General features: G+C 39.2%; 1 protein-coding gene across 1 annotated transcript in view; it reads left to right on the top strand.

Moving 5' to 3' along the window:
- The first annotated feature begins 221 nt into the window (after window positions 1-221).
- Window positions 222-12804, top strand: part of LOC107038824 — a 93922-nt gene continuing 81339 nt past the window's right edge. Inside the window, exons 1-2 of the mRNA XM_015258162.2 lie at window positions 222-300; window positions 8366-9176. Of these exons, the coding sequence (XP_015113648.1) occupies window positions 8945-9176 (232 nt within the window). The 5' untranslated portion in view covers window positions 222-300; window positions 8366-8944. The remainder of the gene's footprint in view (window positions 301-8365; window positions 9177-12804) is intronic.

The raw sequence follows: 12804 nt of genomic DNA, 5'->3' as shown, positions 1-12804 counted from the left end.
GGGGGGGGGGGGGGGGGGGAGGGGTGGAAGAGTGACGGGTGACTGCGTGTTGCGCGGGTGGTATTCGCCGGTCGCCAGACGTAGCGCAGGAATCGCTCGACCGGAGGGAGAGAAAGACTGGGAGGGTTGGTGTACTCTCTCCTGTGTCGTGCGGGTGGCGCGCACGTTTGCCAAAGGGCCAGTGTGCCTCTGACTGGCGTGCGCGTTAGATCGAATCACTCCCACAACTCGGATTGAATAGCACCTGTCATTCCTTTAAAAAAATGTGTGAATAAGTTAAACGTCAGTGCATTCTCACTGGTATTTCAATTGTTAAACTTGCACAGTTGCACGTTTTTTCGTTTTGCTTTGTTTATTTGCGTCTTGATTATTGAAGATACTTCAAGATGTGGGTATTTAGTTGAGAATACAGTGAAGAGTAGTTGATGCGAGGGCTCGTCAGAGAGTCGTTGCATCTCGCGGTAGCAACACGTACTTGTAAGCCGACGATAACCGGGTTTATTGGTACCTCGGAAAGTCGTAACCGGCATGCGTGTGTCACGTGGAATAGGTTCGCTGGCCTGAGATATGGGTATTCTGGATGATGCCTATTTTCAACAGTGTGGAGTGACATCAGTGTACGGGGAGAATGCGGGCTTAACTTTTTCCATTGAGGTATCAGGTGGAGAATTCTCCGGGGTTGAAATTTCCGGGGGAATTCTTCAGTTCTCGTGACTGAATATTTTCAACCGGAATACTATCGATTCGGATGAATGGCTTTGGCACGTTACCGGGGGCTTGATAACTCGGGGTATAATTTTATTGTGTCTCGGGCGCTCTCGAGTGCGTCTCGAGTATGATGATCAAATTGCGATATCTAGTGGAAGGGTACGGAATATTGAGAGGTACGTGGAGAGGGAATTGTACCATCTGGTTACACCGAGGAGAGCGACTCGAGAATGTGGCTTGTGTGCTTGTTAGAGGGGTTTCGTGAGGAGGCGAGCGTATATATCCACTTGACTGTGATAATGTGGACGCGGCATATTCGATTACCAATATCGTTCGGTCTCTGCTATTCGCATGGTAGATTTCCCGAGGTAGTTGGGCTGTCTCGAGATGCCCGTGATGGCCCAGTTTGATGGCTCGATGGGGTGGCTATCTAATCGCTGGCTTCTGATGTTCGCCGGTGATTTAATTACGACCCGCGTTGTTTATTGATCATCGAGACAAAAGGGGTGCAATTTTCGGATGGGCTTTTTATGGATTCTTTGGGAAGGTTTATCGAGGGACAGCTGCACGGGAATTTGATGGAATTTCGTGATTGATAATTTACAATTTGATGGAAATTTCGGGGGAAATTGAAGTGAATTTCAAGGCAATTATTTCATGGATATTGATAGAAATCGGGGGGTAACGTCGTTGCGTACTGGACATTCATGTTTTGACTGAGAATTAAATTACGCTCTGAATCAAATATAATTATGCCAATCAAATTTATTTTTGACAAGACTTTATGGGGAAATTTCGGGAACTTGTTTGTCTGAAACGAATTTGATTGGCAGAATTATATTTTTTCCTCGGTGTAAGATGGAGAGTTCTCAATTCAATTTTAAGTCAAAGATACGTTGGTAGTTACTCTTGGCCAATGGTTTTTATTTTTTATGAAATTTTCGATAAATTTTTTTCACATTTTTTTAAAGTCACTGTTGCATTGAAGTTTAAAGAAATTTTGTTATTGGAAATTCACAATTTGATGGGAGAATCAATGAAAACGGTAAATTTCAGTGCAATTATTCCATAAAAATTACTAGAAATTGAAAAAATTCAACGGAATTGGGTATTAAACATTCATGTTTCAATCGACAAAGCGAGCAATTCGGAGAATTTTCGTATTTCTGCTGCTACGAAATTTAAAATGCCATAAAATTTTCACTGAAATTTGAAACGTTATTATTTTTTCCATCCAAACCTCATTCAATATTGCTCTCCTGAAAAATCCTACTAAACTGTCGGACATTTTTTGAAATTCAGGCAATAGTTTCCCGTGAATTTCCAATTCTGTAAATGTGAATTCAATTTAAGGCCAAAGATAGATAGCTAATAACTCCCAACAAATACTTCCAACAGCATCACCATTTTGTTCTCTAAAACGCTTATCGCAAAAGTTCATTCCCCCCAATTTTCTTTTCAGTTTTCAATTCAAGTGCGTCCGATTGGCGAATTAAAAAGCAATCGTCGAACGATCGGCTAAAAATAATGGGAGGGAGGGGAGCTGATTGAAAAAGAAGACAAAAACATTGAATAGAAGTTGAAGGGGCGACGGGGTAGAGTGTGGAGGATTTAAAAAATGGGAGAATGTTGGAAGCGAGAGCGACCACCAAGTGGAACGCTCCCTCGACTCACATTGCGAAACGGATTTCTCATTGGGGAGAAAACACACGAAGTAGTTTTTATCCTTCCTCACTGCCTTTCAGCCAACTGGCCATAACCTCTCGCGGGAAATCTCGAATGTAACGTGTTTTTCAATTAAATACTCGAGACCAACATCCGCTCGAGATGTCCGCACTACTCTCATCTCGTCATCATTCGGAACTAGAGATGTGCAAAAATTTTGTGACAGATGCCAGTTATGACAATTTTTGCCACATGACCTAATTATTATACTTTATTTAAACTAAATAGCAATAATAATGTCAAACTACTAAAAATTTCATAACAGTTGTTCAATCTTATCACATTTTTGTGATACAAATTCTATGTGACTGTCATATTTCATTCAAAAAGCAATAAAAATGTCACATTTTTCGAAATTTCACAATGGCTTCTCAGTTTTATGACATTTTTGTGACACAAATTTTATGTGACTCATATCTCATTTAAAAAGCAATAAAAATGTCATATTTTTTAAATTTCACAATGGCTACTCAATTTAATGAAATTTTTTGTGACACAAATTCTGTGGAATCGTCATATTCCATCTAAATAAATCTAAAAAATATGTAACATAATCCACATAAATTTGTCATACCAAAATAAATAATGACAGTCATTCTCACATGCCCATTCGGAACTCATGAAAGAGAGGATGAAAGTTCACTTCAAGTAGGGATTCTCGTTATTCATCCTCTCAGCGGGGATCTAATGTCAACGGCTCCCTTTCTTCCCTAAATGAATCCCAGAAATGCCTAATTAAAAACTACCTTCATCCCTCTGGTCTCTTGATGATGGAAAATAAAGAGAGTTTCCCGGGGTTTCGTATTACCGACTGTATTGAAGAAAACAGCAATTATTTTTCATCCCTCTACGACTCAGTGTCTCGTTCCCCCTGACTTCGCGTCAGAAATGTAGAAAAAAATCGCAGAACCTGGAGTCATTATTTTCCTTCATCCCTTGCACACTAATGCACTGCAATTAATTCGTTCGGGCCACATGTACATCGATAGTTGAAGAAGAAACTCTATCCTCTCAGATTCTCCGTGGAACCATACCCCCTATCCCCCACGATTCTTCAACCGCCAAGCTCATCGATATGAAGAAACTTTGAAGCCCCCGAGTGGCACGGGGAAGCCCTTTCCAAATATGAGTGAATTTAACGTTCACTCGTGTGTGCCGCATCCTCTCAAGGGACTCATGATGCTGGGGGATCGGCTTGGAATATCGATGCGTCGCCAAGTTTTTCCCAACATTTTTCCTCGATGGCACTCGAGCAATTCTGCGGTGAGAGTGAGGCATCAACCCTAGAGCCTCGAAAATCTTCCCTCAATTATTAATTGAAGTAACTCCGATATTCGCAGTTTATCATAATTAAAAAATTTAATATGAGACGGAGAAAAACGCTGAAGAAAAATTACTAAAAAGTTGAGTAAGAAATTTCGTACGGCGAAATTTTGTTTTACATCTTTGGGACTCTATTTATTTGAATTCTTCTCTGCTCACTCCATGAAATTTACGGATTCTCAGGTAAATTGCTCTGAAGTGGTCGAATTTCTCCAGAATTTCATTAAAAATTATGTCAGTGGACATAAATGATGACTGAATTTTCCGGATTTCTATTAATTTTCATGGAATAATTCAACTGGCATTTAATGTTTTCATTGATTTTTTTTCATCAAATTGTGAAAGTTATGTTTAGTTGATTGTTATTGAGGAATTATTCATTATTAAGAAAAATTGAATGACATTGAATTTGATTGAGGTGGAGAAAAACCATGAAATTTATACTTTCTTACTGAAAATTGAATGAAATTCCTGTTTTCTATTACCAGACAGACAAGAATTCCCGAATTTACTTAAATTTTCACTCAAATCATGGATATTCAGTACTTAATTTCGTTCAATTTTCAAAAAATTGATAAATGGAGAATATATTCACCTGAATTTCTCCTGGTTCTATTAATCTTTATCAAATAATTGAACTAAAATTCACAGTCTCCATTAATTCCTCTCTAGAATTTCTAATCTTTAATTACAAAATTCCTTGAAATTTCAGGGGAACTGTAATATGATGAAATATTCCAAGAAGTGCATTGGAAATTTCAGCTAAAATTTTTTCCTCAATGTTTCCCTCCGTGCAAAGAATCATCGAGATAAAATCCCGAGAGCTGCTGTCCATTCATCCCTGAAACTCGAAAATATCGTATACGTGCTCGATGAGCCGTCTCAAAGGCAGCTACACCATTAATGGATTTCTAGTTACATTGGAAAATAAAAGAAAAAAATCACCCACAGGAGATAAAACCCCGAGCCGTTAAAACGTTTGCTCTCCAACCGCGGTGAAATTAATTCCGATTGCTGGGTGTATGGTATCGGGCGTAACAGAGCAGGTACGAATAACACGTGCAGAAGTGAGACAGGGCTGTTTCCCTGAAAAACGAGCGGATCGACTAACGAGGTAGGTAACAACCCCTCTCGGGTTCGTGCTCAGGATACGCGCACTGTAGACGAAACGCTGGCGCTACCGATTCGACTCCAAATGGAAGAAATGAGAATGGGCAGGGATGATAACCGAGAGTAAAAAAGAAACAAGAAAAAAAAATATCATGTGAAATATTACAGGGCCCGCATGGATTTCAGTAATATGTTGAATCCTTTTTACCGACTCCTCCTTTATACCCGTTTTTTTCACTGCGATAATGACTCACTGGATTTATGAATAGCCATTTTAAGTGGAAATTAAAAAATTGAGTTGGAAACTTTTTGAAACAAAATGGGTTGAGCTCAAAATCCGCTCAACGCTAGAAGGTACCATTGGTACGATAATCGATGTGTGCTAGTGATACAGTGCTGGAAAGAAATTGAACCTTCAATCATGACATGATTATTAAGCTTTAATAATGTTAATTAATCATTAACAATTATTATTAATTAATTAACATTATTAACAATGAATTGAAAATAAAAAAAATTACCTCTTTTTTCCTAATTTCTATTGATTTTATGGAATAATCGAACAGAAATCTAGTTTTCATTGACTTTTCCATGAAGTTTTGAATTTCCAATTATGAAATTCTTTGAAATTACAGTGAAACTGAAATTCGATAAAAATTCGAAAAAATGTACCGGAATTTTCAGCCGAACAATTTCACCAGTATATTTTGAAGTATTTTTTTCCACTTGGAACTCTTCTGCACTCATTTACCTCAGAAATCTCGACAAAGCAGCCTCGCGCATGTTTCAAATATCCATTTTTATTTCGATTGGTATCGATTCCAGTAAAATGTCGAACCTTTTTCCCCACGATAATAACTCCCCTGAATCAGGAACAGTCATTTTAATTGGAATTAAAAAAACCGAGTTGGAAATTTTTTGAAACAAATTGGGTTGAGCTCAAAATCCGCTTAACGCCAAAGTTTACCATCTACAATAATCGATATGTGGTAGTGGTATGCTGAAGTATGTTTTTTTCGCTTGAAATTCTTCTGCACTCATCTAGCCCAGCAATCTCGATAAAAAAAGAGAATGATTCCGTTGGCACGTCAAACGGCGAGCTTTTTTCACGTGTAACTTTTTAGCATTGTCAGACTACATATACACATTTTTACCTCTCTCTCTGTTATTTTTAGCCCTCCCTGGGTAGTCTGCTCTGCATTGACACTCACGTACCGCTGGAGCTCGGGTTTCGCTCGACGATAGCTCCAAACAATCGTCCAGCATTCGGCAGAATTGCCTTCGACTTTTGCAATATAGCGAAACGCTGATGGAATACATATGCAGTGCTCTCAAATCCAGCGTGTGTTTCAAAATTCAGGGGTTGGGTTTATACGATTCTCTCGGCCTGGTTCACGTAATATTTTCGGTTCTGTGGATGAAGAGCGAGAGTATACGAGCGGTAATCCCTCGTGATCAATGAAAATGATGGGGTATGGTGCCGGGGTAATGGGGTAGGTGTCTTTGAAGAGGTACAACTTTCGTTATAGGAATTACAAGGGGAATTACACCGCAGGAGGATGAATATTTGGAGTTGAAAAGTATTTGGCGGGTTTTTGAAATTATTCTGATGGGCTTTCTTTGAGGATTTTTTGTTCGCCGAAAGCTTGCGTGGGATTACGGTGATGAGAATGCATTAATATGATTTGTCAATTAATTGCCGAATTTTATTTTTTTTACGGACAATTTTTATTCAAGTTGCCACGCAGAGCGAATTTCAGGAAATCTTGTCATTGAAAAATCGAATATTCCGTTGATTTTCTGTTCGAATGGTCGGAAAATCAATTGAGTACTTGATTTTTCAGTTCAATTATTCCCTGAAAATTCGGAAAAATCAGGAAAATTCAGGGAAAAATGGAAAATTCCGGGTTAATTTCCAGTGAAATTTCAGGAAATCTTGTCATTGAAAAATCGAATATTCCATTGATTTTCTGTTCGAATGATCGGAAAATCAATTAAGTACTTGATTTTTCAGTTAAATTATTCCGTAAAAATTCAGAAAAATCAGAAAAATTCGGGGATAAATTCACGTAATTTCGAAAAATTTCTAACCGTAAATTGAACTCAATATCGTTCTCCTGAGAATTATGTGTCAATATAAATGTTTCTCAATTAATTAGATTCCTCAATTAACTTCATCCACTCGCCGTTCAATCTGTTGTCCAACGGGAATAACACGCAAATGAAAATGCACTTATTTCCTGGATTCGTGGTCGCACAGGTATTCCTTCCCCGGCTCAATTCCCGCCAATGAGAACGAATAATTCGGGCCCCATAAGCGAGTTATCGAAGTTCCATCGGTTGAACTTTATCGAGCTCGCCCTCTCTCACTCCCTCTCCCGCAGACTCGCCAAGATCTATTTACTATCAAGTCCGGCACGTGCACCCACAGAGTTGACCTCGCACTCGGGTGCTCGGTCCTCACGTCACGATTCACCGTCTTTCCATTGTGGCCTCACTCGCTCCGGTGACCAACAAACATGAGGAGTGTGGAATTTGCCGGACAATTTCAATCAGTTTAGCGCTTGCAGCGAGATTCCGAATTAGGGGGTCACGTTGGGGAACGGATTTTATCGAATTTATGGGGGTTTTTGTGATCAGTCGATCTCGGGGAATTTCATAGCTTTAGAATTTTGAGAAACATTTCTTCGAAGGGGAGAACTAGACAATTTTATGATTTAATTTTTATGGATCAATTGAACAATTCGATTTTATTTTTTTTGTAGCTATACGAAATTAAATGTTCAGACAAAAAATCCTTGAGAAAGTTTTCAACATTAGAACTTTGAGGATTTTTTTTCAGGTTTCACTGAATTTACGCGGGTGTTTGTGGTCAATCAGCCTTGAGAAAATTCACAGCGTTAGAATCTTGAGAAATATTTCTTCAATGTGGAGAACTGAACAATTTTATGATTTAATTTTCATGGCTATCAACTGCGAATTTCGATTCTAATTTTTCTTTAACAAGAAAAAACAATAGTTGTTCCCATCCCGTTTCTGTCCCTTCAATTCTTATAACGCATCAAAGAATTTAAAAATTTTGCAGCGTTAGATTTCCGACACATATTTCCAGAAAATTAGAAAATTACTGAATGATTTAACGATTTATTTTTCATAAATTTCACCTCATTATTCTGATACAATTTTGTTTCCATAAAATCACTATAAACTGGCAAATAAAATGTTTTCATCATCTATTGTCGACTAATTCCCCAATTCCATGTTTATTTTCAACTCCCCAAAATTCCTGAACAGCTGCAATTGGCATGAGTCAGCTTGCGCTGACTTAAAAATCCCCCGTTTTTCACACGTCCAATATAATGTTCACGTCGATATCAGCCAGCCTGGTTGTGATAGTAGCCCACCCGAGCCCCCCTTCCCCCACCCCACCCAATTCGACACATGTACACAATATAACCCAAACTAACTGAGAAATTTCCTCTCGTTTCTTTTCGCCCAGAGTAACGGCATCCCGTACAGCGTCCTAACGGCCCTTCCGTGCAAAAGTAGTGCGAGCGTTATTTACGTCAGACGACGCGAGCAGAAAGCGCCCACTGAGTGTTGGCTCTGGAAGAGTGAACCGAAGTAAGCAAAAAGAAAAGGGAGTGAGCGAAAAATCAGCGGTACAACGAGAAAAATGAAGGGAGCATTGTAAACGTAAGTCGTTCGGATGTTCAGTGATGAAGAAATAGGTCCGATGCATTCTCCCGAATTTCCGGGCAAATTCCGTGAGTCAAAACCCCACGTCCCATGAACCTCACCCACGAAAAAAGATTTAAAAAAGCAGAGTTGCCTCTGAATCCAAATTGAGTCATCAATGCAGGGCAAATAAGGAAAAAAAAATCCGAATAATCCCGAAACCCCGGAAAATGGAAAAACGTGGATCGACGAGTGCTGAAAAAATCGAATCGACCTCATAGTGAGCACGAACTGCAGACCCGGTGATTCCCCAGATCCATAGAACCCCGCAGCAGAGAGAAATCGTTCACGTAAATAGTGTTTATATGTGTGTGAGTTAGTGTATGATAGAGTGGGCAAAATGTGCTGCTCTGGAGGCACAAGCGGTTCGAGGATGACCCGGTGCGGGGTCGTTTGTGGTCTGGCAGCGTTGGCAGCCCTCACCACTGCCCTTCTTGGACCAGCTTGGCTTCATACTGAGGAAAAACTATCGCTTCCACATCTGCCACGACAGCTTGCCGTTACCGTCAGGTTCAAGCTTGGGCTGTTTAAAGTATGTCCTAAGATCGTCAAGCCACCGAATGTCACCTTACGTGAGTATATCGTTACTTTATATCATTTCCAATGCATTTCATCGAAAATATTGGAACTGCTGATGTCTCGGAGGCATTTTACTTTAAGAAGAAAAATGTTTTAGCGATAGGAAAGGTGGACTGAGTTATATTCTGCTTGACTGCACTTTCCTTATTTGTGAAATTTATTTTCTGCATAGTAATGCCGCGAGACACTTCACGAGACAAAAATTTGGAGAGAAGATCTCGGTCTCAATGAACATGGACATCATTGATCTCGTCTGCGTCTCGGAATACGCAGTGTCGACTCCTCTCGTGATGACTTCGAGTCAATTTATCTCATTTCGGTCTCCAGTTTTTTGCGTTTTTTAATGGAAAATCTTGGCTTTTGTCTCGGTTTGTCTCGTCTCGGTTTTCTACATATAAAAAACGCGAAAAACTAGAAACCGAGATGAGATAAATTGAGTCGGGGTCATTACGAAAGGAGTCGATATTGCGTATTTCGAGACTGAGACGAGAGCAAAGATTTCCATACTCGTTGAGACCGAGATCTTCTCTCCAAAGTATTGTCTTGGGATGTTTCGTGAAATGTCTCGCGGCATCACTATTTCTGCATGGACATAATGAAAAATTCATTTTATTTGGTGGAATCCGAAAGGAATGGAATCTATTAAACATTACGAACCTGATAACTGCATTATGAAAATGAATGGTAAATAGGAAAACACCAATTATAAAATTAATCGTGCGGGAAAAATTGATGAATAATTTTGAATCCATGATAAATTCTGTTTACATTTTTAAAAACCTGATAATTTCGCACGTTATTAGTTCGACATTTGAGAGAATTTTCTAGAATTTAGCTCTCAGACGTGTTCACGTCAAACGAAAAAAGTGAATCAAATAGATGCAATAGTCAAAAACGAAAAATGAAAGAAATTCGAATTTATGAGACTCGTAAAAGTAAATGATAAATTAGAAAAAAAACAAATTAAATGAGTACAGTAGGATTATACATCGATTTATTACAATCATCACCTTTTTGTAACCATCAATAGCGAACCACTCGTCAAAAAAATTTGTTCATCCTTCACTTGAGATGATGAGGTTGATTATCGACGTCATAAAAGAATGGGGAAGGAATTGTTTCGTGTTTGGAGAATTATTGGAGTCAAGGTTTACGGAAGTATTATTTTTCCCCCAGGAAATTTATGACGGCCATTAGAAAAAAGGCATTCCTTCTTCTTCCCCCCATTTTATGTATCTTTTCCTCATTTCTCTGTTTTCTTATTCTCTTTTGACGCGACAAGACAATACGAGAAAAGAGGGATGTAAAAAAGAAAGAGGCAGGAACCTGAATGTTCCACACAGCAAGCCCCCCNAGTTATTACGCCCCCCCGCCCCCCTCAAGGAGACGTTGACACTTTCGTTTTATCGCCTGACTGTCTCCCAGCTCGCGTCGTTCACTTTGCCAGCAAGCTCTTCGACTTTTTACCCGCCCCGTTCCCATTGACGCCTCCATTTCATCTCATGAATCTTCCCCTCCTCAACCCTCCGTCTTGTTTCACGAAGCATTGGGAACAAAACAAGTGCAAAGGGGGCAGGGAGGGTGAGCGGACAATGTCATAAGAAAATTCACTCGAAAAGTCTCAAAGGCGATTATGAAGCGACGACAATGAGGAAATATAATACAATAATGAGGACAACTCGAGGATCTCTTCTCACCTTTTTACGCCCCTCTGGGGGCGGCGGACTGGGGGAGGATAGAGCAAATGAACATCAAGAGGGTAGTTCGTGAGGAAGGGCATGGACCATAGTTTTGATGTCCAATGAACATAAGTCGTCGTTGAAATTGTTCTGTATCTCCGTTGTTATAATCCTTGAGGGTGCACTCATTATTCTCCACTCTTTCTTCATGAGAAAAATAGTTTCTTCGAGAAACGGCTGAATTTAAGACATTGGACGGGATAATGTGTCTTATCGGGTAATTGCGCGCTGGCGGGATATTTTCGTAATGTATGAAATACAAAACACAACATTTAAGATTTTTTTTCCGTCGCAATTCCAGACTACACTGTTAGAAAATTACTCCTGAAATTTCAAGTAAAAAATCTTGAATTTTTTAGCAATCACTCTTTCACACGAAATTTTCATGTATTTCGCTATTGAAAAATTCAAAATTCAAAGTTGAATTCTGGAGTATTTATGGAATTACAGTTTTCAGGTCCAGATGATGATGAAAATGATTAACTAATTTGGAAATTCAAGCAACAATTTCCCTAAATTTCCACTGAAAATCATGCAACCATTGAGAACCAAAATTAATGAAGTATTTTGAAAAATAAAAACGCAAGTTTCTCTTGATGTCTTAATTTGAAGCACTGTAAATGACCTAAACTGCTGGACACGAACATCCCAAAAAGGTAAATTTTTCTGATAGATCCCCGAAAAAAACGCGAGGACAATAAAAATCAAATCCGAGCAACCAATACAAAATATTACATAGAAGTCACGAATTTCTCTCTGGTATTGATATAACGCCAAGCGAGAAAAAAAATGTTATCCCAATGATCGAACGCACAACCGATGCACTCGCTTCCGCGGGAAGTTGTCGAAAAACGAGGAACAGATACAATTTATCAAAAAATGAAAGAAAATAAAAGTCAAATCAGAGGGTAGGGAAGATGGAAGACAAAGAGCTGATGGAGTAGGACATGGTACGATATTGTGTACCAATTGATAAATGATTCAAAACGAGGAGTGAGGGTTTTGGAAAGCGACGCCTCTCGGCGCTATATCTTGCTCGATCTCCAGCGCTCTCTCGGGTGTTTTCCCTCGTGGCCTCGATAAGTCTTCTAACCAATGAAGACAAATCGTTGACGTCCCGCAGTTTTACCAACCATGTAATTAATCGTTTCGGTAGTGAGTGTGTAACGAGACGCTAGTGCGTACAGATACCCGTAAGATAAATAGTGAGACGTTTTGTTGGATGTCAGTTGGACTTTGGTGGTAACTGGGAAGCTTTGCTCGATGGTGGGGTGCCATCAATCATCTATGGCAGTCAGATCTGCATTTTTTTGTTGTTGGCATCGGATAATCCACATGGAGCTGATGATTTACATGCGTATAATCTTCGTAAGGCCTTTGTATGACCCTCGTGACCCCGGTAACCTTCATCTCAGCTCAAATGACCTCCGTATGACCCCTACGTAAACTGTCAAGTTTTTAGACGGAATTTTTTGATGAAATTTGCAGTCCAGATGTTCAAAATTTTCATCACATTTAAATTCCCCTGAAATTTTAGAGGATTTTATCACTGAAAGTTTAAAATTTTCGACAAAACCCGAGGGAGACCGATATTATTGGCTTCAGAATGGATTGACCAGCTTGAATTTCCAATGAGATCTGAAATTTCATGACTAAATTCAGTGGCGAAGGGGTAAACGGAGATGAGTCGATTTATGTCCCAGTTAGTTTTTGAAGAATATTTCCAAATCTAAGGGAGATAGCGAAATTTTCGTAATTACATTTGTTGTAGCACTCAATCGGCTCCACAAAAAAGGTTATAACAAAAATTTTGCTATCTCCCTTAGATTTCGAGATACTGATTGAAAACTGGTCAAAAGTCAAAATTGACTTATCTCCTTTT

Source organism: Diachasma alloeum, unplaced genomic scaffold (genome assembly GCF_001412515.2).
Source record: "Diachasma alloeum isolate Michigan unplaced genomic scaffold, Dall2.0 Dall_scaffold_00176, whole genome shotgun sequence".
NCBI lineage: Eukaryota > Metazoa > Arthropoda > Insecta > Hymenoptera > Braconidae > Diachasma > Diachasma alloeum.
This window is presented reverse-complemented; position numbering and strand designations above follow the sequence as displayed.